Source organism: Mesoplodon densirostris, chromosome 4 (genome assembly GCF_025265405.1).
Source record: "Mesoplodon densirostris isolate mMesDen1 chromosome 4, mMesDen1 primary haplotype, whole genome shotgun sequence".
NCBI classification, from domain to species: domain Eukaryota; kingdom Metazoa; phylum Chordata; class Mammalia; order Artiodactyla; family Ziphiidae; genus Mesoplodon; species Mesoplodon densirostris.
This window is the reverse complement of record NC_082664.1, coordinates 98,655,514-98,683,162: the sequence shown is the minus strand read 5'-3', so window position 1 is coordinate 98,683,162 and position 27,649 is coordinate 98,655,514. Positions and strand designations below refer to the sequence as shown.

Below are 27,649 nucleotides of genomic sequence, written 5' to 3'. Positions count from 1 at the left end.
CAATTGGTACAGTCAGTGTCTAACTGCCCAGTACATAGTTGGTATTCAATAACAGGAATTTATTTAAGATCAAAACATTTAAAATGTCGAGAGGACCTCAAGTACCAAAGCACTTGATACCTATAGGAGATCTCCGATAACAGTCTATAGAAACTTAACATACCCCAAGCTAGAAATCCACATGCCCGTTCTAATTTTCCTATTCTTAACACTACTGTCATTTTATTGTCCTTCAGCTTTTAAAAAAGTGCCCCAGCATTTAGTGAGTCACTAATTGCCACTGTGATCATTTTTTTTATTACTTTCTGCTTTATAACAAAAGTGAATCAGTCATACATATACATCTGTTCCCACATCCCTTCCCTCATGCATCTCCCTCCCTCTCACCCTCCCCATCCCACCCCTCCAGGCGGTCACAAAGCACCGAGCTGATCTCCCTGTGCTCTGCGGCTGCTTCCCACTATCTATCTACCTTACGTTTGGTAGTGTATATATGTCCATGCACTGTGATCATTTTTGTCTTACATTTCTATAGCACCCTTTACAGTTTACAAGTTGTGTTCACAGCTGTTACCACATCTGTTCCCTACACCTACCTGAGAAGTGGGTACCAGTACCATTTTTACGAAGGAGGTCACTGACGCTCAACCAGGGTAGACAAGTTTTTCCGAGATCCCACAGCTAGTGACAGAACCAGGATGCTACCATGTCTTTTGACTTTAAACACAGTGCTGTATCACTGCAGCAGCTGCCTATGTCTAACAGATCAGGCCCTTCTTATCTCTTTCCATAGCTGTCACCTTACAACAGGTCATCATTACTTTATATTTACGTTACTTCAAGTATGGCTGCCATAAATGTACTCAACACACACTAGCTTATCCAAAATGGTGTGTACTTATTAAAACATCGCTAAACCAAACTGTTGTTATTATAACGCCACGTACTTATTATTCCCCATTCTTTTGCTTCTCTTGAAACGTTCCTTGCAGATCTATTTGAAAATCCAAATGTAATAATACTTTCAAGTTTCAGGCACTATCTTTTTCAGGTCTAAGTGGTAAAAAACTACATTTCAACCTGTTTCTCTCTGAACCTCACTAGGAGTTTTACACATCCATATGTACCAAAGAGACATACATTTGCTTGGGAGACTGGGACTGACAGATACACCCTACTATATATAAAATAGATCAATAATAAGGACCTACCATATAGCACAGAGAACTCTACTGAATACTCTGTAATGGCCTATATGGGGAAGGAATCGAAAAAAGAGTGGATATATGTATAACTGATTCACTTTGCTGTATATCTGAAACTAACACAACATTGTAAATCAACTATACTCCAACAAAAATTTTTTAAAAAAAGAAAAGAAAAAAGAAACATACATTTGGCCATAAGCTGACCTGGAATAATGCTTCAGTTTTTAGATAAATTTAACTTCAGAACCCAAACTGATTCCTTACGACTTCTAAGCCTTGGTTTTTGCTCTGTGCTACACTGGTTTCATTAGGTGAATCTTGCAAATTAACAAAAGTGCACTATGTGGTAGTTATTATACTTAGCACACAATTATTTAATTAATTACAGGTTAAAAATGTAAGGAAAAAATTTTGATGGGCAAATGCAAAGGTGAGAAAGAAAAGTCAAAGCACCCCCCCTTTTATGTTTTAACATCACTCAGTGCTTATATTTTAAAATAAAAAATAATAATAATAATAGAAGCCAGTACCTCAGAATCCGAAGATGATTCTATACCTTCCTCTTCTCCTAATCCTAATGCTGACATCATATCTGTAAAATGCAGCCAGAGATACATTAATGAGAACATTTACTACTATGAATTTTAAATACATATATGTCTATCTCCATCCACAAATATTTAAATAAAATAAAGTAGCAGAAAAGAATTTCAGAGGGTTGAGGCATTTTCAGGAAGAAAAAGTTGGTAGTAGTTGGGATACTTCTGAAGAAACGGAGCAAAAGAAACATACTCAAAAAGAAATGGAAAAAAAAAGGGGCTTCACTGGTGGCGCAGTGGTTGAGGGTCCGCCTGCCGATGCAGGGGATACAGATTCATGCCCTGGTACGGGAAGATCCCACATGCCGCAGAGCGGCTGGACCCGTGAGCCGTGGCCGCTGGGCCTGCGCGTCCAGAGCCTGTGCTCCGCAACGGGAGAGGCCACAGCAGTGAGAGGCCCACGTACCGCAAAAAAAAAAAAAAAGAAAAAAGAAAGAAATGGATAGTATATTTGGATCTACACACTTTAGATGTTTTTAGACTAGCCTTTAAGCATAGAAAAAAATTCATAAATATTCACTAAATTACCACTCCTATTATTTTTCTGAGCTCCATCAAAAGAAGTCAAATTGGGCTTCCCTGGTGGCGCAGTGGTTGAGAGTCTGCCTGCTGATGCCGGGGACACGGGTTCGTGCCCCGGTCCAGGAAGATCCCACATGCCACGGAGCGGCTGGGCCCGTGAGCCATTGCCGCTGAGCCTGCGCATCCGGAGCCTGTGCTCCGCAATGGGAGAGGCCATAGCAGTGAGAGGCCTGCGTACCGCAAAAAAAAAAAAAAAAAAAAAAAAAAAAAGAAGTCAAATTGTTATGATCTGTTTGCTCCTGTGGAGCACGTTCAATATCAGTATCATTTTCTTTTTCCTCAATTTCTGGATTTGTTGCTCCTTCCTATAAAAACAAAACAAAACAAACACCTCATTCCAGAAAACATCATATTCATTCATTTGGTCATTCAATCAATCAGTAAGACCACAAACATTTACTGGATCTGGCAAATCATAGGCACTATACTGGGAGAAAAGCTGGAAATATAAATAGAAGACCGATTCTGCTCTGTATTCTAGGAGAAGTAGAGCTACATGAAAACAAGTAAGAACAGCAAAGTATCATTCAAAAGCTCTACAACTGATGTGACCAGAGTACAGGAAGGGCACACAGGAAAGAGGAGTCAGCTGTATCTGGGTAGCTCAGGAAATGCTGCAAAGACAGGTCTGTGTCTTAAAAGACACACACAGTGTAGAGCAGGGATGTGAAGGGGATTCTAGAAAAGGCAGCCTGAGCAAAAGGACGAGGCGTGAAACAACATAACAAGTCACGTGGAAAACTAGAACACAGTTACCGGGAATGGTATGGAGAGACAAAACTGGAGGATCAGAGCCAAACCAAAAAAAGCAAGTGTCCTCCTAGAACATGAACTTTCTCCTTCATGTGATGGGGATCCACTACATAAGTAGAGGTGTTACATCTTCACAAATATATTTTAGAAAGGTCACTCTGGCAGCAACGTAAAGATGAACATCAGGGGAGCAAAACTAGAAAAGAGCATTTCAAAATTATAAGTGAGAAAGTAATAGGAAATGAAAAATGGTAAGCAGGTAGAAAATACTGAACTTGATGAGCAACAGGATGTGGTGATTTCAGGGAGGGATGGAGTCCAAGATTTTTCCTGCTTTGGTATTTCAGTGATGTTATCTACTAGGATGGGGAAGACAGATGACAGAGTAGCTTACAAAGAGTCAGGAAAGAGGAAAGCATCAGGGACAATGTCTTCAGTTTGGGGCATAACAAATTTGAGGCACCCAGAGGACTTAGAAGAAAGATTTGGATAAATGCATTTGGATTAGTAATAGATAAACTTATTCAGGAAAAGCATATGATGTTAAGATAAATATCTGTAAAATATACTAACCTGGTATAATTAAATGATGCAAACCTATGCAGAATTCTGAACTTTTGAAAATATAAACAAGACTGGGGAAGAAAACTATGAGATTCAATTTTTCGATTATATATTGCAACATTTGTTTAAGGATATAAAATATACTCTTTCACGAATATGTGCAAATATTCATTTCCTGGATATTATAGCAATAAGCATTTTTAAGTTTAATGAAAAGATTTAATTGTAAAACACCAACTCAAGAGACTACAAGAACACTCCTTTTCAAAAATTAATCTGAAAAGACAGTTTTAAATTGTAGAAGAGAATGTTTACTTATGTGATTATGGAATTATAAGGCATTTTTATGTATTACTATGATGTACGAAAGAAATATAAAACTGGATTTTGAGTGTTGCTGTAGATCAAAAAATTGTTTCTTAAAGTCATATAAGACATTCTGGAAGTCTAGGAGCAAATAATTTGAATTGGTAAACTTGAAAATATTTTTCAAAAATTAGTCGGGGACTCAAGCTTTTTGTGTCAGGTCATCTCTTCCTAACTAGAAAAATTATTATGAAGGTATGTAACCACAGATGACTTGGTGATTTATTCTTAACACTTTTATTGAAGTGCACTGGCATTTTAAGAAAACAATTAGAGATGCCTTATCATTTTGGCCATTAAAAAGATCAATCCCTTTTCTTTGCTGTTAGTAAGATTAACGATAAACAGTTTTGCATAGAACATTTCTACATGTGTGCTGTTTTAATTTTCAATGAAAAGGTCCTTTTTTTTTATAATAGTTTTAAACCCAACGAAGGAGTTATCATCATAGGAGCCACAAACTTCCCAGATGCATTAGATAAGTAAGTATTAAAATTTTTGTGATATATTCTAGAATAGTGATGAACTTTAAAAATATTGTGCTAAGTGAAGGAAACCCATCACAAAACATCACATATTATATGATTGCTTTTATATGAAATGTCTAGAATAAGCAGATCCATAGCAACAGAAAGGAATTTAGTGGTTGCCAGAGGTTAGGGAAAATGGGGAATAACTGCCAGTAGATTTGGGGTTTCTTTCAGCTGGAGAAGAGAGGGAGGGGGTAAAAATTCTCTAAAATTAGATTGTGGTGATGGTTGGGCAACTCTGAATATATTAAAAACCACTGGGTTACACTACCAAACGTAAAATAGATAGCTAGTGGGAAGCAGCGGCACAGCACAGGGAGATCAGCTCGGTGCTTTGTGACCACCTAGAGGGGTGGGATAGGGAGGGTGGCAGGGAGGGAGATGCAAGAGGGAGGGGATATGGGGATATATGTATATGTATAACTGATTCACTTTGTTATACAGCAGAAAATAACACAACATGGTAAACCAAATTATACTCCAATAATGATGTTAAAAAAAAAGCAACACTGGGTTTTCGACTTCAAATTCTATGATATGAAAATTGCATCTCAGTAAAGCTGCTAAAAGAATCTTCTCACAACTGAAACATCACAAAGCTTTTGGGTGGGGGGTAGAGAGGATTTTTAGAATAAAATTTACTATAGTTTAAAATTTTTATTGGTTTTATTATATAGAAGTTATTCATATTTTCATTTGATCTAATAGTTGGTTCTTGCCTAAGACTCTAGTTTAACATTTTGTACTTAATAGCAGTAAGATGGATGTGTAGCTCTCATAATAGATTGCTGTAGAATTATTTGTTCTTTGACTGGCCGACTTGCATGTCTTTTTCTCTGAAGGGTTGTATGCTATCTAGATGCACACATTTATCTATATGAACCTTTGTTCTGCCTTCTGGTTATTGAAACTGTTCTTTGAGCCACGTTTTATAAGGAACTACTCTGAATATTTATGTTCAAAATAAATATTGGTTGCCATTGTCTTTCCATCTTCTCTTTAGGATGTCAGTCCTGTTTAACTTGACCTTCAGAACAGTCAGCTTATTAATTTATATTTTCTTTTTGTATTCTCCCTTTAGCGCCTTAATACGTCCTGGTCGTTTTGACATGCAGGTTACAGTTCCCAGGCCAGATGTAAAAGGTCGAACAGAAATCTTGAAGTGGTATCTCAATAAAATAAAGTTTGATCAGTGTAAGTCTTAATTCGACGATACAGACATTATCTCCATAAAATGGTAATATATCAATCCACCCTGTTCATGGTCCTTACTCAGGATGGCTTAAAAGACAAATTCCTTTAAATGTCTATTTTTCTCTCCTCTTGTTTGTCCATAAAGTCCATTTCTCAATGAACGTGTGTCCAGAGATTCTGTTATTTTGAATCCCGATTCTAAAGAAAGTTTTCTTTTGAGTACTTAGATAATACTTGATGAAATCTATGTATAAATGTTTCTTTAGATGAATGTAAAATATAAAATAATATCAAAAGCACCTGTATATTATGAGCATAGTACCTCATGATATAGTCACTTTGGGGCCAAAAGAGGGGAAGCAAACTATAAAACAAAACACATGGAAATATTATGGAACTACCTGAGTAATAAAAGCAGCTATTAAAGCTGCAGTATTTTCAAAGATATCTGAATCAATTCTTAAAACCAAGTATGTTTCCGACAATAAGGGGGGCTTTTATGTCCAAAGTTATTTCAAGATGAAATTCTGAAAACAAAATCTCTATGAATGTGCTTTTTCAGTTTGTGGTTAGGCCATAATTAAAGGTTTGTAAATCGTTATCTGGCAACTCTACCTTTCTCTGTTTATCACAAAGTTATTTAAATATAAGAACTTTTGTGATTTGTCCCAATGACAATTTTAATGGTGTGTTTACTAGCAGTTTTGGCTTTTTCCCCTTAGAATTTAGTGAAGTAAGCTTTTGTAAAATTACAGTTCATGATGGCTATCTTCTTTTTTCATTTGCAATGTGAGTTCTTTATGAAGAGCTTTTTATTAGCTCTCCTGAAATTTTAATATTGTGTCCTGTCTGCATATAGCTGTTGATCCAGAAATCATAGCTCGAGGTACTGTTGGCTTTTCTGGAGCAGAGTTGGAGAATCTTGTGAACCAATCTGCTTTAAAGGCAGCTGTTGATGGAAAAGAAGTGGTAACCATGAAGGAACTAGAGTTTTCCAAAAATAAAATCCTAATGGGTAGGTTTTCTTTTTTTTTTTTTTCCCTATCTTATACTGTTCATTATGTTAGAGAAAAAATTCTTTTTTTTTTATTGCCACTTGGTAATTTTTGGTTTGGTGGTAATTCACTCTTTTTTAAAAAATTTTTTATTTATTTATTATTGGCTGCATTGGGTCTTCGTTGCTGCATGCTGGCTTTCTCTAGTTGCGGCGAGCGGGGGCTACTCTTCATTGCGGTGCATGGGCTTCTCATTGTGGTGGTTTCTCTTCTTGTGGAACATGGGCTCTAGGTGCGTGGGCTTCAGTAGTTGCGGCTTATGGGCTCTAGAACTCAGGCTCAGTAGCTGTGGCGCATGGGCTTAGTTGCTCCGCGGCATGTGGAGTGTTCTTGGACGAGCTTGAACCCGTGTCCCCTGCATTGGCAGGCGGATTCTTAACCACTGCGCCACAAGGGAAGTCCGAGAAAAAACTCTTAATTTTGAGAGAAAGTTAATAAAAAAGAAAGGTATAGAAACATGCAAATATATACTCTAACAGAGCAACACAGTTTGGCCTGTTACAGAACAAATATATTATAACTTATATTACACTCTTTGGGGGGCATGAGTGCCCATGTCTTTCCTCTTGTCTGATATTGCTGATAAAAGAATAGTTAATTTTACTGTTTTTCAGAATTTAATTTTTATTTTAAATCTTGAATTGCCTTCAAAACAGGTTAGTTATGATATTCCTGTTAAATTAGAAGTTTATTTTCTAGAAATAGAATAAAGCTTTTCCTTTTGATATAAGGATTAAGATGATAGTTTTTACAGTTTGGTTTTCAGTTGACAAATTATGGTTTACATGTGTTGTAGAGTGGAATCTACTCATTTTTTAAACTTTCAAACTTTTAAAGTATTTATTAATGATATTAAATCATACGACTCTAAGAATGACTTTGAGACAAAGGAGCTTCATTCATTTAAATATACCTTCTTAATGGAGTATTTTACTTAAGCAAATTTTTTTCTTAGGGCCTGAGCGTAGAAGTGTGGAAATTGATAACAAAAACAAAACAATCACAGCGTATCATGAATCTGGTCACGCTATTATTGCATATTACACTAAAGATGCTATGCCTATCAACAAAGCTACAATCATGCCACGAGGGCCAACACTTGGACATGTATCTTTAGTTTTTCTTTTCTTTCAAATAGTGCTCCCCAGGAGCTTATGTAGGAAATTGCTGATGAAAACATTTCAAAAGAAAATTCAGCTACTTCCTAGGTGTGTTGATACTTTCTTCTTGAACTTCCTCAACTGTCTTGAAATCAGACATACTTGTGAAATTTACCTGCTAATAAAGGATATCCTTAATATTTCAGATAATATATTTACATTATGAAATGTAATTCAGGAATGACAGCAAAATATAATTCTTAAATATGTAGTTGCTCTTTTCCCCTCGAAAGAAATTATGTATCATAGTGACTGGTTCAATAGTTTTTCTAAGTTTTTTCTCATTGAGTACAAGTTTCATTTTCATACCTTTCTAATTATAGACGTTTATTTTTATTTATTTATGTTTTAAATTTTATTTTTGGCTGCGTTGGGTCCTCTTTGCTGCACGCGGGCTTTCTCTAGTGGAAGCGAGAGGGGGCTGCTCTTCATTGCGGTGCGTGGGCTTCTCATTGCGGTGGCTTCTCTTGTTGCAGAGCACAGGCTCTAGGCGTGCGGGCCTCAGTAGTTGTGGTACATGGGCTCAGTGGTTGTGGCTTGCAGGCTCTAGAGCACGGGCCCAGTAGTTGTGGCGCACAGGCTGAGTTGCTCCGCGGCATGTGGGATCTTCCCAGACCAGGGCTCGAACCGTGTCCCCTGCATTGGCAGGCAGATTCTTAACCACTGCACCACCAGGGACGTCCCTATAGACGTTTTAAACATTTTTGTGCAACGAGGGACAAACAGTTGTATTTATTATTTATAAACTGCACTTTTGCTTTCCTCATTTTATACATAGCTGGTTTGGTAATCAATCACCATGACCATCTCTATTAAATGCCGCTGAGCTTTCAGCATCATGGTATTAAGTAAGGTCATGAGAGACAAATGATAATTCAGGTTATTAATGTAAGTGTTTCAAAACTGTGTCTGAATTTTTTCTTTGTTTTTCAATTGTCTGTGTGTACCTGTTGCCTGAAAATGATCGACGGAACGAAACTAGAGCTCAGCTTCTTGCTCAGATGGACGTCAGTATGGGAGGAAGAGTGGCAGAGGAACTTATATTTGGAGCTGATCATATTACAACAGGTTGGCTGTAAAGAATAGCTTTGGTTCAAATTGTGTTGGTTTAAAGATTTTTTTTTAACTTGAGTTTTATGTATATTTCAAAATTTCAGGTGCTTCCAGTGATTTTGATAATGCAACCCAAATAGCAAAGCAGATGGTCACCAAATTTGGAATGAGTGAAAAGGTAATGGCTAATTTTAATCCTTCCTCATGTATCAAATGTTGATGTGCCAAGTGTCTCTTTGTGAGAGAGGATTCTCATTATAAATTGATAGATTTTCCCCTGTCTCATTCCAAATGGATTTAACAAAGCTAACTCTAAACTAAATGTCATTTTCTGAGAAATGTAACATACTCTTTCCATTCCAGCTGCTCAAACAGTAAGAGTTATTACTTCATGAATTAACCAAATGATAATATAAATTCTTTAGCATTTTTTATTCATATGACATTGAAGACCTACTTGTTGAGCTTGCTTACTTTGCCCTTTCCACATAATTCACGTTCCTACATTATCACTGTGGCTCCATAAAGCAATTCCAGTACTCTGTGAATTGTGGATTTCTGGACTAGAATAGCTGCTAAGGTTTTCTAAGAAGGTACTCAGAACGATACTTAGGATTTAAAATTTTCCCTCTTGCTCACACTTTTTAGTATTATACTTTCAGAAGAAGAATGAAGTTTTTTTGCCCTCAAGGGCATTTTTATATTGTATTTTTTCCTTGCCCCCATGATATTTATTTTCTTATGTATAGGATAGTACTTCCTCTGTTACATACATTAGTGTTGGAGGTTTTTCTGTTGGATTTCTTTCTTTTCATTGATTTTAGCTTGGAGTTATGACCTACAGTGATACAGGGAAACTGAGTCCAGAAACTATATCTGCTATTGAACAGGAAACCAGAATCCTTCTGAGGGTAATGATCTTTTTTTAAATGTTTATTTATCTATTTAGTCAAAATGTGCCTAAATATTTGGGTGATTGCAAAAAAACTAAACTTCCTCTGTTTTATAAAGTTAATAGGTGCACCGTTGCTGCCGTGATTAACTATGTCATAGACTGGATCTTTGACATAGACTGGAACCCCTGATCATAGACTGGATCTTTATTTTATTCTGGCCATAGGCTAAGAACAATTTATATATATATATATATATATATATATATATATATATATATATATATATATATATACATATATATATATATATATATATATATACACACACATATATGTATATATATATTTTTTAAATAAAGTTATTTATTTTATTTTTGGCTGCATTGGGTCTTTGTTGCTGCATGTGGGTTTTCCCTGGTTGCAGCGAGCAGGGGCTGCTCTTCATTGCGGTGGCTTCTCTTGTTGCTGAGCATGGGCTCTAGGGCACGGGCTTCAGTGGCTGTGGTGTGGGGCTTCAGTGGTTGTGGCGCGTGGGCTTAGTTGCTTTGCGGCATGTGGGATCTTCCCGGACCAGGGATTGAACCCGTGTCCCCTGCATTGGCAGGCGGATTCTTAACCACTGTGCCACTAGGGAAGCCCAGAACAATTTACATTGTGATTTAAATATTCAGTTCTTCTTTAGCTGATATATTTCTAATATTTTATGTATTTTCTTTAATTTGATTATTTTACTTGGACATGGTTATGTTCAAAATGTCTAGTAATTGTATTGTGTTTATATGACCTGTGCTTCTTGGTGTTGGTAAATTCATTTTTACATTTTCCACCCAATTTTATAAGGACAAAAATATAATTCGCTAGTAAAATATTGGCATAAACATTGTACAGGCGAATATGACACTGCCAAAAAGGAACTGTTATTACTGCTGTTATTCATAAGCTGATAAACTTAATTCAGACTCACCTTTGGAAAGAGAGTTGAAGGATTTAAATGAAAAGTTCAAGGTGGGTTGCAAAAAAAAAATCAAATGTATGGAAGTCAGGGATCACCTCTAATGAAACTGTATTACAGTTTTGAGAGGTGAGTGTGTTACCAAGTAAAAGAATGGAAATTATATCTTTTCTGGCCATTCTAGATTGAGTAAATTGGTGAAATCTCAAGAAGCAAAAGGAGCAAACTCCCTTTCCTTTTAGCACGTATACTGAAAAGAGAAATAGATTTCTGTGTTCACAGACCTTATTTAGAAAGCAGATGAGTACAGTGTATACTTTTATTTCTTAAGTAGCTTTTTGTTTAAGTAGTCCTCAGTTATCTCTATGATAGACTTTGAGGTTAAAAATGTAACATTTGAAAGTATGAAAGAGTTATCTTTAGGGAACCAAGCTTTTAAATGCGTTTATCTTTCATAACTAGAAGTCAATAGATTTTATAGTTTTTTTAGGGTGCATAAAGGCTTTTTATCTCATTTAGGGTTTGTGCTTCTCCTAAGGTTTCTGCCTCTTACATATCTGCTTTGTATTTAAGGATTCATATGAGCGAGCAAAACATATCTTGAAGACTCATGCAAAAGAGCACAAGAATGTAGCAGAAGCTTTACTGACCTATGAGACTTTGGATGTCAAAGAGATTCAGATTGTTCTTGAGGGGAAGAAATTGGATGTGAGATGATAGCTCTTGATGCATTGTTGGTTTTATTGCAAGACCATAAGTAGCACTGCAGTAGTCGTATTTTGCAACACTTTTCTCCCATTCTTGGTATCACTCAAGGGTGTGAAACACTTTGTCAGTCTTTTGTCACATTTATCTAATTTTGATTATTCTCATGATGGACACCTACTGCAAACAGCAATTTATTAAAGAAAATAAAGAACTATCAGGATCGAAAACAGCTTGTTTGAGAAATGTCAATCAGTTATTAAGTTGAAAATAAGTAATGATTTTATGGTTGGTTACAGTGCTAGACGTGAATAGAAATTGTGCCTTTAGCTCTTGGGAAGTATTTTTACTTAGGAAAATAAAATTCTTGAAGGATTGTCTTTATTTCTAGATAGTACCACTTATCTTTGATAAAGAAATGATGCTATTTGGCTATTGGTAAATCATATTTCTACATACACCAGTGGAAACTTCATTAAGATGCACTTAATTATGATCTAGATTGACCATATATAAAGAGTTTTTTAAAAAAAATCTAAGAGTAGAGAATTGTGAACCTACAGATACAATCGGAATTTAAATGATTATTATAAGCTTTTTAAAATGCAGCTTGCATTTTCATGTTCTTTTTTTTTTTAACATTACTATCACTCTGAAAATGAAGTTTACTTCAGAGCAGCAGTATTTTGTTAAATAAACAAGTAACACACCTCAAATTATGAATAACTATGTAATTATGCTTTGCGTTAAAACCAAAATAAAACCAAAAACCCAGTCCCATTCAGAGTGAACTTTTGAATTATGCTGTGTTAGAAATGGAAAGTTGTGTTTATTTTTCAGTCAGATTTTGTGAATATGAATGTGTTGTTACAGAATTTACAGATGACTTTATTTAACTCAGTAGAAAAATTATTTTAGAGCACATTGTAGTGGTTTTACAACCATACTATATTCTTGAAGTGATTTTCTTAAAATTACCTACAGTTTTCTAGTAACTTTTAAGCTGTATATGGTCTTCGTTGAGGTTGGTAGAGGGAGCTTGCTACATGATATTCTTGCCCTTTATTTGGGTAGTTTAAAATTTTGATGTACTTTCAAACTTAGAGAAACATTACCAGAATAATACAAGGAATTCTCATATACCCTTGATTCTGATATACCAGTTATTTTCATTTGCCCGTTTTTTATGGCCCCTGCTTCCTTTCTCCCTTCCTCCTCTCTTCCCTCCCTCCCTCCTTCCCTCCCCTTCTCTCTGTGTTTATATATATATGAGTATACATGTCTTTGCGTGGACACGTTTTCAGTTGTCTTGGTAGACTTCTAGAAATTGCTGTGTGATGTGGTGAGTTTCTGTTTAACTTGTTAAGAACCTGATGAACTGTTTTGAAAGTAACTATATAATTTAATGTTCCAACTACCAGTGTATGAAGGTTCCCGTTTCTCCATATCTTGTACAGTGTTTCTTATAGTCTTGTCTTTTTGACAAAGCCAATCTAGTGGGTATGAAGTAGAATCTCATTGTGGATTTAATTTACATTTCCCTAGGACTAGTGATTTTGAACACCCTCTGCTAGGCTTTTGGTCATTTGTATATCGTCTTTGGAGAAATGTCTGTTGAAATCCTCCCTCCCCTCTTTGCGTTGTTGTCTTCTGTGTTGTAAGAGATCATATATTCTAAAGACAAGTCCTTTATCATATGGATCTTGGGTTTTTTTGTTTTTGTTTTTTTTGGTTTTTTGGCGGTACGCAGGCCTCTCACTCTTGTGGCCTCTCCCGTTGCAGAGCACAGGCTCCGGAGCACAGGCTCAGCGGCCATGGCTCATGGGCCCAGCTGCTCCACGGCATGTGGGATCTTCCCGGACCAGGGCACGAACCCATGTCCCCTGCATCGGCAGGCGGACTCTCAACCAGTGTGCCACCAGGGAAGCCCAATCTTGTGTTTTTTTAATCCAGTGTGAAAATCTCTGTTGTTTGAGTAGGGTGTTTAGTTCATTCATATTTAATATTTATGTAGTTGCTTTTACATCTGCCATTTGCTATTTGTTTTCTGTTTTTCTCATATCTAAAGAGATCCCTGTGTTCCTCTTCTTCTTTTCTGGCTGCACAGCATGGCTTCTGGGATCTTAGTTCCCCAACAGGAATTGAACCCGGGACCTAGGCAGTGAGAGCACAGAGTTCTAACCACTGGACTAACAGGAAATTCCCTGTTCCTCCTATTGTGAGTTATGTCTTAGCAGTTGCTCTAGGGATGACAGTTCGCAGTTATCACTCTTAATCACAGGCTCCTTCAAAATAATACAAGTTTAATTCTGTCAAAATGTAGTAAATTTGTTGCTTTCTTACCTACTTCTTGGCCCTAAATAGCAGAAAGAAGAGGAGAGGTGACCTAGAGAACCTCAGTCTCTCCACTGGGAATTGGAATAGCCTCTAATTTTAGCCACAGAAGGTTTTTTCTCAACTGTATATGTTGGGATTTTGAAAAATACTGTTCTGATGAACCTCCAGGTGAGATTGGTGGGAGGAGTGAGTGGTGTGGCTCTTACTCCTTAGCTGCCCAGAATGATTGTCGTCTCTGAAGGGGTTATAGGGAAGTCGTGTCCATATCCCCCTCCCCGACCCCCCACCACCCCTGTACCTCCTCCTTTTAGTTTAGTGTATATTAGCAGGTTGGGCTAGAGGAATCAGCTGCTATGCGGTTGATTTTTTTTTAACCCTTTCCCTTATTTGCCTTTTACTCCTCCCCTTAATCTAAAAGCTCTGTTTAATGCAAATGGAAATCTTTATCCTCCTCCCTCCCCCTTCCTTTATATATTGAGGCTTTGGGGTAGGAGAAAAGTGCACAACCCACCATCCCCCTTCCCCTCTGCATTAAAATTCCTTATTTACCCCTTTTCCCCTTCACATTTCGTCCCACTCCTTTTCTGGCAAAAAGGAGCCTTTTCCTCTCTGTGACCCTAAGAGCATACTGCACAAGGGAAATCGCCCCCATCCAGATGTGGCTCCACTCTTCATTTCTCTTGTCTTCTGCTGCTCTTTTCCTGGTGCTCTTTTTGTCGGTGGGGTGTGGGTAATAGAACAGCCATGGGCTTTGGGGGACCTTTAACTGTTTGTTTTTTCCTTTTCATTTATATGAACACAGAACGTTCAATTTCAGAGAACCAAAAATCCCACCTTCCCACCGAACACTACTAAGGGGCATGTCTTCTGCTCCATACCCTTTCTGTTTTTCTTTCTCTCTTGTTAATGCTTTTAAAAACAAATGAGTTTTTTTATATAAATAAAGTTTTAAAAGTGTGAAAAAAAAACAAACACAAAAGAATTAAGAAAATGGTCATAGGAACATACATATTGATAATTACCTTAAATGTGAATGGATTAAATGCTCCAACCAAAAGACACAGGCTTGCTGAATGGATACAAACACAAGACCCATATATATGCTGTCTACAAGAGCCCCACTTCAGACCTACAGACACATACAGACTGAAAGTGAGAGGATGGAAAAAGATATTCCATGCAAATGGAAATCAAAAGAAAGTTGGAGTAGCAATACTCATATCAGATAAAATAGACTTTAAAATAAAGAACGTTACAAAAGACAAGGAAGGACACTACATAATGGTCAAGGGATCAATCCAAGAAGAATATATAACAATTATAAATATATATGCACCCAACATAGGACCACCTCAATATATAAGGCAACGGCTAACAGCTGTAAAAGAGGAAATCAACAGTAACACAATAATAGTGGGGGACTTTAACACCTCACTTGCACCAATGGACAGATCATCCAAAATGTAAATAAATAAGGAAACAGAAGCTTTAAATGACACAATAGACCAGATAGATTTAATTGATATTCATAGGACATTCCATCCAAAAACAGCAGATTACACTTTCTTCTCAAGTGCGCACAGAACATTCTCCAGGATAAATCACATCTTGGGTCACAAACCAAGCCTCAGTAAATTTAAGAAAATTGAAATCATATCAAGCATCTTTTCGGACCACAACACTATGAGATTAGAAATGAATTACAGTGGAAAAACATAAAATACACAAACACATGGAGGCTAAACAGTAAATTACTAAATAAAAAAGAGATCACTGAAGAAATCAAAGAGGAAATCAAAAAATACCTAGAGACAAATGACAATGAAAACACAACAATCCAAAACCTATGGGATGCAGCAAAAGCAGTCTTAAGAGGGAAGTTTATAGCTATACAAGCCTACCTCAAGAAACAAGAAAAATCTCAAATAAATAATCTAACTTTATACCTAAAGGAACTAGAGGAAGAAGAACAAACAAAACCCAAAGTTAGCAGAAGGAAAGAAAACATAAAGATCAGAGCAGAAATAAATGAAATAGACACAAAGAAAACAATAGCGAAGATCAATAAAACTAAAAGCTGGTTCTTTGAGAAGATAAACAAAATTGATAAACCATTGGCCAGACTCATCAAGAAAAAGAGGGAGAGGACTCAAATCAATAAAATTAGAAATGAAAAAGGAGAAGTTACAACAGACACCGCAGAAAGACAAAGCATCTTAAGAGACTACTACAAGCAACTCTATGCCAATAAAATGGACAACCTCGAAGAAATGGACAAATTCTTAGAAAGGTATAACCTTCCAAGACTGAACCAGGAGAAACAGAAAATATGAACAGACAAATCACAAGTAATGAAATTGAAGCTGTGATTAAAAGTCTTCCAACAAACAAAAGTCCAGGAGCAGATGGCTTCACAGGTAAATTTTATCAACCATTTAGAGGAGAGCTAACACCCATCCTTCTCAAACTCTTCCAAAACATTGCAGAGGAAGGAGCACTCCCAAACTCATTTTATGAGGCCACCATCACCCTGATACCAAAACCAGACAAAGATATGACAAAAAAAGAAAATTACAGACCAATATCACTGATGAGGATAGATGCAAAAATCCTCAACAAAATACTAGCAAACAGAATCCAACAATTCATTAAAAGGATCATACACCATGATCAACCAGGATTTATCCCAGGGATGCAAGGATTCTTCAATATACACAAATCAATCAATGTGATACACCATATTAACAAATTGAAGAATAAAAACCATATGATCATCTCAATAGATGCAGAAAAAGCTTTCAACAAAATTCAACACCAATTAATGATAAAAACTCTCCAGAAAGTGGGCATAGAGGGAACATACCTCAACATAATAAAGGTCATATATTACAAACCCACAGCAAACATCATTCTCAATGGTGAAAAACTGAAACCATTTCCTCTAAGATCAGGAACAAGACAAGGATGTCCACTCTCACCACTATTATTCAGCATAGTTTTGGAAGTCCTAGCCTCAGCAATCAGGGAAGAAAAAGAAATAAAAGGAACATAAATTGCAAAAGAAGAAGTAAAACTGTCACTGTTTGCAGATGACATGATACCATACATAGAGAATCCTAAAGATGCCACCAGAAAACTACTAGAGCTAATCAATGAATTTGGTAAAGTTGCAGGATACAAAATTAATGCATCGAAATCTCTTGCATTCCTATACACTAATGATGAAGAATATGAAAGAGAAATTAAGGAAACACTCTCATTTACCATTGCAACACAAAGAATAAAGTACCTAGGAATAAACCTACGTAGGGAGACAAAAGATCTGTATGCAGAAAAGTATAAGACACTGATGAAAGAAATTAAAGATGATACCAACAGATGGAGAGATAAACCATGTTCTTGAATTGGAAGAATCAATATTGTGAAAATGACTATACTACACAAAGCAATGTACAGATTCAATGCAATCCCTATCAAATTACCAATGGCATTTTTTACAGAACTAGAACAAAAAATCGTAAAATTTGTATGGAGACAAAAAAGACCCCGAATACACAAAACAGTCTTGAGGGAAAAAAACGCAGCTGGAGGAATCAGACTCCCTCACGTCAGGCTATATTACAAAGCTACAGTAATCAAGACAATATGGTACTTACTGGCAGAAAAACAGAAACATAGATCAATGGAACAAGATAGAAAGCCCAGAGGGAAACCCACACACCTATGGTCAACTAATCTATGACAAAGGAGGCAAGGATATACAATGGAGAAAAGACAGTCTCTTCAATAAGTGGTGCTGGGAAAACTGGACAGATACATGGAAAGAATGATATTAGAACACTCCCTAACACCATACACAAAAATAAACTCAAAATGGATTAGAGACCTAAATGTAAGACTGGACACTATAAATCTCTTAGAGGAAAACATAGGAAGAACACTCTTTGACATTAATCACAGCAAGATCTTTTTTGATCCACCTCCTAGAGTAATGTAAATAAAAACAAAAATAAACAAATGGGACCTAGTGAAACTTCAAAGCTTTTGCCCAGGAAAGGAAACCATAAACAAGATAAAAAGACAACCCTCAGAATGGGAGAAAATATTTGCAAACAAATCAACGGACAAAGGATTAATCTCCAAAACATATAAACAGCTCATGCAGCTCAATATTAAAAAAACAAACAACCCAATCCAAAAATGGGCAGAAGACCTAGATAGACAGTTCTCCAAAGAAGACATACAGATGGCCAAGAAGCACATGAAAAGCTGTTCAACATCACTAATTATTAGAGAAATACAAATCAAAACTAGAATGAGGTATCACCTCACACCACTTAGAATGGGCTTCATCAGAAAATGTACACACAACAAATGCTGGAGAGGGTATGGAGAAAAGAGAACCCTCTTGCACTGTTGGTGGGAATGTAACTGATACAGCCACTATGCAGAACAGTATGGAGGTTCCTTAAAAAACTAAAAATAGAATTACCATATGATCCAGCAATCCCACTACTGGGCATATACTCAGAGAAAATCATAATTCAAAAAGACACATGCACCCCAATGTTCACTGCAGCACTATTTACCGTAGGCAGGTCATGGAAGCAACCTAAAGGCCCATCGACAGACGAATGGATAAAGAAGATGGGGTACATATATACAATGGAATATTACTCAGCCATAAAAAGGAATGAAATTGGGTCATTTGTTGAGACCTGGATGGATCCAGAGACTGTCATACAGAGTGAAGTAAGTCAGAAAGAGAAAAACAAATATCGTATATTAACACATATATGTGGAACCTAGAAAAATGGTACAGGTGAACTGGTTTGCAGGGCAGAAATTGAGGCACAGTTGTAGAGAACAAACGTATGGACACCAAGGGGGGAAAACCGCAGGGGGTTGGGGATGGTGGTGGGATGAATTGGGAGAGTGGAAATGACATGTATACACTGATGTGTATAAAATTGATGACTAATAAGAACCTGCTGTATATATATGAAAAAAGAGACAAATCAAAGAAAAAAGCAAGAAATGTAAAAGTGAAAGTTTAAAGCCTGTTTCATCACAAGCGTCCCTTTATCATTTCACATCCATGAGCTCTGTAAATGGTTTAAAACAGTGGTTCTCAAGTGTCACCTGAGCATCCCTGGAGTCCCAAGACTCAACCGTTCAAGGGGTCCAAGAGGTCAAAACTATTTCACAATAACAGTAAACGTTATTTCCATTCTCATTCTGTTTTAAGTGTACAGAGCAGTTTTCCAGAGACAAGATATGTGATAACATCATACTTCTAATGGCTAATAGAATGTATGATTGTGTGTGCTTGTATTTTAAATTTTTCAGTTTTATTTTCCAATACAGTAAACATCAGTAGATACAACCTACTTAAACAAAAGTTCCTTGGAATTCTCAATAATTTTTAAAAGTATAAAAGGATCCTATATCTGCATCATAAAAAATAACAAACAAATAAATAAAAGGATCTTAAAGCCCAAAACTTTCAGAATTACTGTTTTACAAGATTGTGTCAATCAAATCGTCATTAAGGTATGATTACTTTCCCCCACTTTTAATAATCAAAGACCACACACACACACACACACACACACACACACACAGAGTCTGCTAATCAAAACATCTGGTTGGATTAAGCTCATCCGTGTAATACCACTAAAATGAAATAATTAAATTTGAAATACAATTGACATGTTAGCAAGTGAAGCTTTACTCTAGGTTAAGGTCAGAATTCAAATAAGCATTTTATAAAACTGGAAAAATCTTAGAATCTAATAATTTACCTCTGAGAATCCCTAAGAAGTACAGAGATTCCAAACTGAGAACTTTAGGGTATTGAAGCGTACATAGAAACATCTGAGTTAAAGCTTACATTTTAAAAATATCTTTTTCTTATGCTTGTAAATATCTTTTTTTCAAAACATGGATACCAACAATAACATGTGCCTTATTTATGTCAAATCCTTCAATTAAACTTGCAAAAACAAAAGAAAAAAAAATTAGGAATATGAAGGCTGTGAGCGTTTCAAATATTTTAGTGTACCTCTTTCCAGAGTGAAATTTGCACTTCAATATTTACCTGATCTGGATGTTTGTAAATCCTTCATTCCTACTGTTTTATTAGGAACAGAATCTTTCACTCCAACTGCAGGCTGAATGGGTTTTGAAACAAGTTGATTAATAAATAATGTACATTTGATACAATCTGTAGTTAATAATTCAAGACAAAAATGTAAGTTTTTACCTTCAAGTGAGGATATTTTTCAGGAGAATCTAAAAGGCAAAAGGGACATAGAATCAATTACACGTAACTATGAAAGCCAACTATATATTCATGCAGTTTGTACTGAGCAGAATCCTCATGCTTGGCCTTGGCAGTGAATACTTTAGGTTTTGGTGTTTTGTTTCTTGGGGGAAGTTAGGACTGCAACAAGACAGACATATGAATCCACTATAGATACTGAAGAAAAAATAGGAGTACAGGTTTAACAAAACATGCAGTTAAGATTTCAAAAGTAAGATTATGTTCCAAAAGCCTTTATAAAATAGAAAAATGCACATGTACCAATGTGAACATGCTGATTGATGAGGAGAAAAGTGATCTTTAATCAGAGCAACAAATCATGACCCCGAGAAGGTAAATGTGAAAGCTGATGGTAAAATGCAACAGCATATCTTGAATGCAATAAACCAGCATCATTTACACCATTATATACAAGTATTTATCATGTTCTTCAATTTGTACTGTAATTTAGGAAGTGCACAGTTGGGATGACAGTTCAGTTGAATGTATAATTCATTTCTCATCAGAGAAAGTGTTATGAACTGATCAGCTTGGATATACACTTGTAGAATTATAGTTCATAAAAATATTCATTTTTTTACATACCCATGTGGGCTACTGGTATGCCTACATTTCTTGGATCCTCTAGTTTAGTCATCTTAAAGTTTCTCGATCCACTCATGCAAGAAGGTATATAAGGCACATCTAAGAAATAACGTATTATAAGTTTTCAATATCGAAGTACGATTATCAAAAAGGAAAAAGTAAATTTTACTGCCATAGAATTATTAGATATTAAAAATCTTTCATATTTCAAAATCAGTGTAGTATTTACTGAAAATAACAATTTTAGCATTTAGGGAATGAACCCTATTAATTTCTTTTGTTTCCAAAATTAGTTTGGTTCAGTATATCATGCTAATGTTTAAAAGGATTTTTGTGAAACAATTATCATCAAAAAATTAGCTATCTTAGGGACTCCCCTGGCGGTCCAGTGGTGAAGACCCCATGCTTCTACTGCAGGGGGCACGGGTTCAATCCCTGGTTGGGGAAATTAAGGTCCCACATGCCAAGCCAAGCAGCCAAAAAAAAACCAAGAAAAACCTATCTTAAAAAACAAAAAACAACCAATGCTTCCATATTCAAATTAATCTCATTTGAATAACACATACCAACACAACATATATTTTTGATGCCTGATAGTTACAAGGAGGAGCTGGGGTTTACCTCAATTCTAGCACCCACTCCTGCTTCCAGTACTCTCTGGAGCAGCAATGACCTAACCTTGTCTCAGTGTAAATACACTGAAGTCATCTAAGGAGAGTTCTCTCACGTTTCTTCATCACCTCCACCATCACCTCTCTAACACCCTTCTTTCTACCCTCTTTCCTTTCACTATATTCTTTTCTCTTCAAAGGTAGTCTCTGGATCTGTGGTCTTAATTCTCCCCCTTTTACATTCTTTTTATGGATCATCCCCACCACTTCTTTTTTCCTCTTTGCTTAGCAGTGGCACCTTACATCTATAAGTTCTACTTCAACGCTTTGCTACCCTCTTAAATATGGAATATTTAAATATGGAATATGGAAGCATTGGTATAAAAAATGATATAAACACACTCAGAAAGAAAAACAAAATAATGCTTTTCCTTGACCCTGTTCTGTCTTGAACTATCCAGTGGCTCCTCTTCCAGATTTCTCTCAATGCAAGCCTACACCCTTGCTACTCTGAGAGCTTGTCAGAAATGCACAATCCCAGACCTGCTGCTCAGTATGTGCACTTTTCACAAGGTCCCCAGGGGACTAATTAAAATTTGAGAAACTCTGATCTATCAGTCTGCTTCTACATTCCCACAGTAAGAGTGGGAAAGCTTTGCTGTTCGTCTCTGACAAGTTTCGGTGCTGGAAGCTCACTTCAAATTTGTCTCACGTTTCAAATACTCTTCTCTTCCCTTTTCTAAAGACCTATTTTACTTTGCCCCCGTCCTCCACAGGCCCCTGCTTCCTTTTCCTTCATTTACTCCCTGTAACTTCTGCCTCTCTCATTCTTTAGTCCTTCTTTCCTCTTCCTCATTTCCCGACTTTCCTTAGGTTGTAGAGTACCTTGAAACGGAACTAATAATTTAGCTCCTGAAAGGGGACTCTCAATTTAATCTGTGGCTGACACCAGATAAGATACACAGCTTCCCTCCTTTTCTCGTCTTTTTCCTCACTATGCATTTGACAGGTGATTTTCTTTTTTTTTTACATCAACAGTGTTATGTTTTTTAATAGTTTTCAGAATATAAGCTGCATAGCTTTTTAGAATAAAAAATGATATAACTTCAGTACATGCTTTAGGACACTTGGTTTAACAACAAGCAAACTGTGTCTTTGAGGACCACCTCAAAATGGTGGCACACTTCACAGTGTAACTTGGTAACAGACATGGAGATACATGATTATATCATGGCATGTTGTCTACAAAAGAACATCTGGACACTCAGAGCTTAAATAGAACACAGCACACAGTTAAGTATTCAAGCACTGCTTTTTGGCCAAATAAAAACTGCCTAAAAACTGCTGATGGATTTTTGACAAGAAAAAAAAATGTAGCTGCTTAGTTCTTCTGATACAGCACTTCTTTTCCAGAATGAGACAGGCTCAGTTCAACTTGAAATCAGTGTGAGGAATGATTCTTCCTCTTAACCGACAGGTGATTTTCTTTGGCTGTTAGAATATATCAGAATTCCCATTTTAAATCAACAGGCTGTCAAATGACTTTTTCATAAAAATATAGTTCTTACCTTCTACATGTCCATTTAATATATTTTTTCCTCTTTGACCTGCAGCTCCAGATAAATGATCAACATACTTCTCTGGAAGTCTCTCAGAGATACTCTGTTAAAATTGATATTAATAATGAGTTGCATAAAGCTTTCCTAATCCCCTTCTAATAGCTGAAAATACCCTACTTTTTAAAAATTTCCTACTTTACAAGCAATTAGATTTAAAAATAAGAGAAGCATGCATTGAAAACCCAAACATTGAAATAGAAAACTTCATATACACTCTCTAGATCAAGTCTATCTTTTATCCTCATTTGGCTACTGACTCTGTAAACTGAGCATGGAAAGCCAGAGGAATTATTTTCACAGACAAAAAATGTGCCTGACTTACAGGCACATTTTAGCAAAGAATTAACTTCAAAACACGTAACTCTACTTTGCATTCCTTGTCAAAAGAAGAGAGTATTTTTAAAAAATATGTGTTTAAATAAATTCTTTAATAAGTACACTTCCTGTAAATTTAAAATATTTCTAAAGACAGAAATTTTTTAGTATTAAAATAATATACTTGGCATGAAAAGAAACCATGAAGTATGTCATGTTGAGCATAAACAGAACACTGTAGAAGCTGCTTCATTTAGGTAAACAAGGGCTTATAAGAATCTGTTATTTGATAAAATTTTTATTGATAGGAAAAATAGTTCAATAAAATAGCGAAGTAGTAAGAAAAACTTTTATGTTTAAATCATAGCAGAAAATTTAAATATAGTTATGCAACGCTTCAAAAAAGTACAGCAAGCTTTAATAAGGGAAGAATAAGAACTTTTATTTATTAATCATCTAAATGTGCCAAGCTTTTCTTATGCACATTTTATTTTCTACATACAACAACAAGGATAAAAGTGATTGTAAGGACAGTTACCCCACTTCCTGTTTCCTGGTCATTCCAAGATGCGAGAGTGTAATGACGAACAGGTGGGATCCGCTGCTCTCTCTGTCCAGAATGTCCCTCCCCTGGACCCTCACGTGACTGGCTCCTTCCCATCCTCCCCTTGGTAGCTTTTCTCACATGCAGATCTTTTCTGACTACCTAAATTCCACTCCCACCCCCATCCCCATCCTAACTACAAACTCTCTCAATGTTGTCTAACGTAACATTCTCCATTTTCTTTGTCTCTCACAGTTGTGGGCTCTCCCGTTGAGGAGCACAGGATCTGGACGCGCAGGCTTAGCGGCCATGGCTCACAGGCGCAGCCGCTCCACGGTACGTGGGAACTTCCCGGACCGGGGAACGAACCTGTATCCCCAGCATCGGCAGGTGGACTCTCAACTACTGCACCACCAGGGAAGCCCTCTCCATTTTCTTTACATGAAGGACTTAACAGTGACTTATAAAGGATTCCTGTTTGGTTTTATGTTCCCACCACTACAGCCTAACCCCTCAATTGGTACAGTCAGTGTCTAACTGCCCAGTACATAGTTGGTATTCTATAACAGGAATTTATTTAAGATCAAAACATTTAAAATGTCGAGAGGACCTCAAGTACCAAAGCACTTGATACCTATAGGAGATCTCCGATAACAGTCTATAGAAACTTAACATACCCCAAGCTAGAAATCCACATGCCCATTCTAATTTTCCTATTCTTAACACTACTGTCATTTTATTGTCCTTCAGGTTTTAAAAAAGTGCCCCAGCATTTAGTGAGTCACTAATTGCCACTGTGATCATTTTTGTCTTACATTTCTATAGCACCCTTTCCAGTTTACAAGGTGTGTTCACAGCTGTTACCACATCTGTTCCCTACACCTACCTGAGAAGTGGGTACCAGTACCATTTTTATGAAGGAGGTCACTGACGCTCAACCAGGGTAGACAAGTTTTTCCGAGATCCCACAGCTCGTGACACAACCAGGATGCTACCATGTCTTTTGACTTTAAACAAAGTGCTGTATCACTGCAGCAGCTGCCTATATCTAACAGATCAGGCCCTTCTTATCTCTTTCCATAGCTGTCACCTTACAACAGGTCATCATTACTTTATATTTACGTTACTTCAAGTATGGCTGCCATAAAGGTACTCAACGCACACTAGTTTATCCAAAATGGTGTGTACTTATTAAAACATCGCTAAACCAAACTGTTGTTATTATAACGCCACGTACTTATTATTCCCCATTCTTTTGCTTCTCTTGAAACGTTCCTTGCAGATCTATTTGAAAATCCAAATGTAATAATACTTTCAAGTCTCAGGCACTATCTTTTTCAGGTCTAAGTGGTAAAAAACTACATTTCAACCTGTTTCTCTCTGAACCTCACTAGGAGTTTTACACATCCATATGTACCAAAGAGACATACATTTGCTTGGGAGACTGGGACTGACAGATACACCCTACTATATATAAAATAGATCAATAATAAGGACCTACTGTATAGCACAGAGAACTCTACTGAATACTCTGTAATGGCCTATATGGGGAAGGAATCGAAAAAAGAGTGGATATATGTATAACTGATTCACTTTGCTGTATATCTGAAACTAACACAACATTGTAAATCAACTATACTCCAACAAAAATTTTTTAAAAAAAGAAAAGAAAAAAGAAACATACATTTGGCCATAAGCTGACCTGGAATAATGCTTCAGTTTTTAGATAAATTTAACTTCAGAACCCAAACTGATTCCTTACGACTTCTAAGCCTTGGTTTTTGCTCTGTGCTACACTGGTTTCATTAGGTGAATCTTGCAAATTAACAAAAGTGCACTATGTGGTAGTTATTATACTTAGCACACAATTATTTAATTAATTACAGGTTAAAAATGTAAGGAAAAAATTTTGATGGGCAAATGCAAAGGTGAGAAAGAAAAGTCAAAGCACCCCCCCTTTTATGTTTTAACATCACTCAGTGCTTATATTTTAAAATAAAAAATAATAATAATAATAGAAGCCAGTACCTCAGAATCCGAAGATGATTCTATACCTTCCTCTTCTCCTAATCCTAATGCTGACATCATATCTGTAAAATGCAGCCAGAGATACATTAATGAGAACATTTACTACTATGAATTTTAAATACATATATGTCTATCTCCATCCACAAATATTTAAATAAAATAAAGTAGCAGAAAAGAATTTCAGAGGGTTGAGGCATTTTCAGGAAGAAAAAGTTGGTAGTAGTTGGGATACTTCTGAAGAAACGGAGCAAAAGAAACATACTCAAAAAGAAATGGAAAAAAAAAGGGGCTTCACTGGTGGCGCAGTGGTTGAGGGTCCGCCTGCCGATGCAGGGGATACAGATTCATGCCCTGGTACGGGAAGATCCCACATGCCGCAGAGCGGCTGGACCCGTGAGCCGTGGCCGCTGGGCCTGCGCGTCCAGAGCCTGTGCTCCGCAACGGGAGAGGCCACAGCAGTGAGAGGCCCACGTACCGCAAAAAAAAAAAAAAGAAAAAAGAAAGAAATGGATAGTATATTTGGATCTACACACTTTAGATGTTTTTAGACTAGCCTTTAAGCATAGAAAAAAATTCATAAATATTCACTAAATTACCACTCCTATTATTTTTCTGAGCTCCATCAAAAGAAGTCAAATTGGGCTTCCCTGGTGGCGCAGTGGTTGAGAGTCTGCCTGCTGATGCCGGGGACACGGGTTCGTGCCCCGGTCCAGGAAGATCCCACATGCCACGGAGCGGCTGGGCCCGTGAGCCATTGCCGCTGAGCCTGCGCATCCGGAGCCTGTGCTCCGCAATGGGAGAGGCCATAGCAGTGAGAGGCCTGCGTACCGCAAAAAAAAAAAAAAAAAAAAAAAAAAAGAAGTCAAATTGTTATGATCTGTTTGCTCCTGTGGAGCACGTTCAATATCAGTATCATTTTCTTTTTCCTCAATTTCTGGATTTGTTGCTCCTTCCTATAAAAACAAAACAAAACAAACACCTCATTCCAGAAAACATCATATTCATTCATTTGGTCATTCAATCAATCAGTAAGACCACAAACATTTACTGGATCTGGCAAATCATAGGCACTATACTGGGAGAAAAGCTGGAAATATAAATAGAAGACCGATTCTGCTCTGTATTCTAGGAGAAGTAGAGCTACATGAAAACAAGTAAGAACAGCAAAGTATCATTCAAAAGCTCTACAACTGATGTGACCAGAGTACAGGAAGGGCACACAGGAAAGAGGAGTCAGCTGTATCTGGGTAGCTCAGGAAATGCTGCAAAGACAGGTCTGTGTCTTAAAAGACACACACAGTGTAGAGCAGGGATGTGAAGGGGATTCTAGAAAAGGCAGCCTGAGCAAAAGGACGAGGCGTGAAACAACATAACAAGTCACGTGGAAAACTAGAACACAGTTACCGGGAATGGTATGGAGAGACAAAACTGGAGGATCAGAGCCAAACCAAAAAAAGCAAGTGTCCTCCTAGAACATGAACTTTCTCCTTCATGTGATGGGGATCCACTACATAAGTAGAGGTGTTACATCTTCACAAATATATTTTAGAAAGGTCACTCTGGCAGCAACGTAAAGATGAACATCAGGGGAGCAAAACTAGAAAAGAGCATTTCAAAATTATAAGTGAGAAAGTAATAGGAAATGAAAAATGGTAAGCAGGTAGAAAA

General features: G+C 36.8%; 1 protein-coding gene and 1 long non-coding RNA gene across 2 annotated transcripts in view; one reads left to right on the top strand and one right to left on the bottom strand.

The window, feature by feature from the left end:
* The window catches only part of LOC132488546 (ankyrin repeat domain-containing protein 26-like), a 145,026-nt gene that overhangs the window by 71,637 nt on the left and 45,740 nt on the right, over window positions 1-27,649 (bottom strand). Inside the window, 6 exon segments of the mRNA XM_060096844.1 lie at window positions 1,739-1,800; window positions 20,055-20,127; window positions 20,220-20,248; window positions 20,865-20,963; window positions 23,044-23,137; window positions 25,982-26,043. Coding sequence (XP_059952827.1) covers window positions 1,739-1,800; window positions 20,055-20,127; window positions 20,220-20,248; window positions 20,865-20,963; window positions 23,044-23,137; window positions 25,982-26,043 — 419 coding nt within the window.
* Window positions 8,958-9,959, top strand: LOC132488547 (uncharacterized). Its single transcript, XR_009531764.1, has 3 exons — window positions 8,958-9,079; window positions 9,169-9,242; window positions 9,889-9,959. It is a non-coding gene; the product is annotated as an uncharacterized LOC132488547 (long non-coding RNA).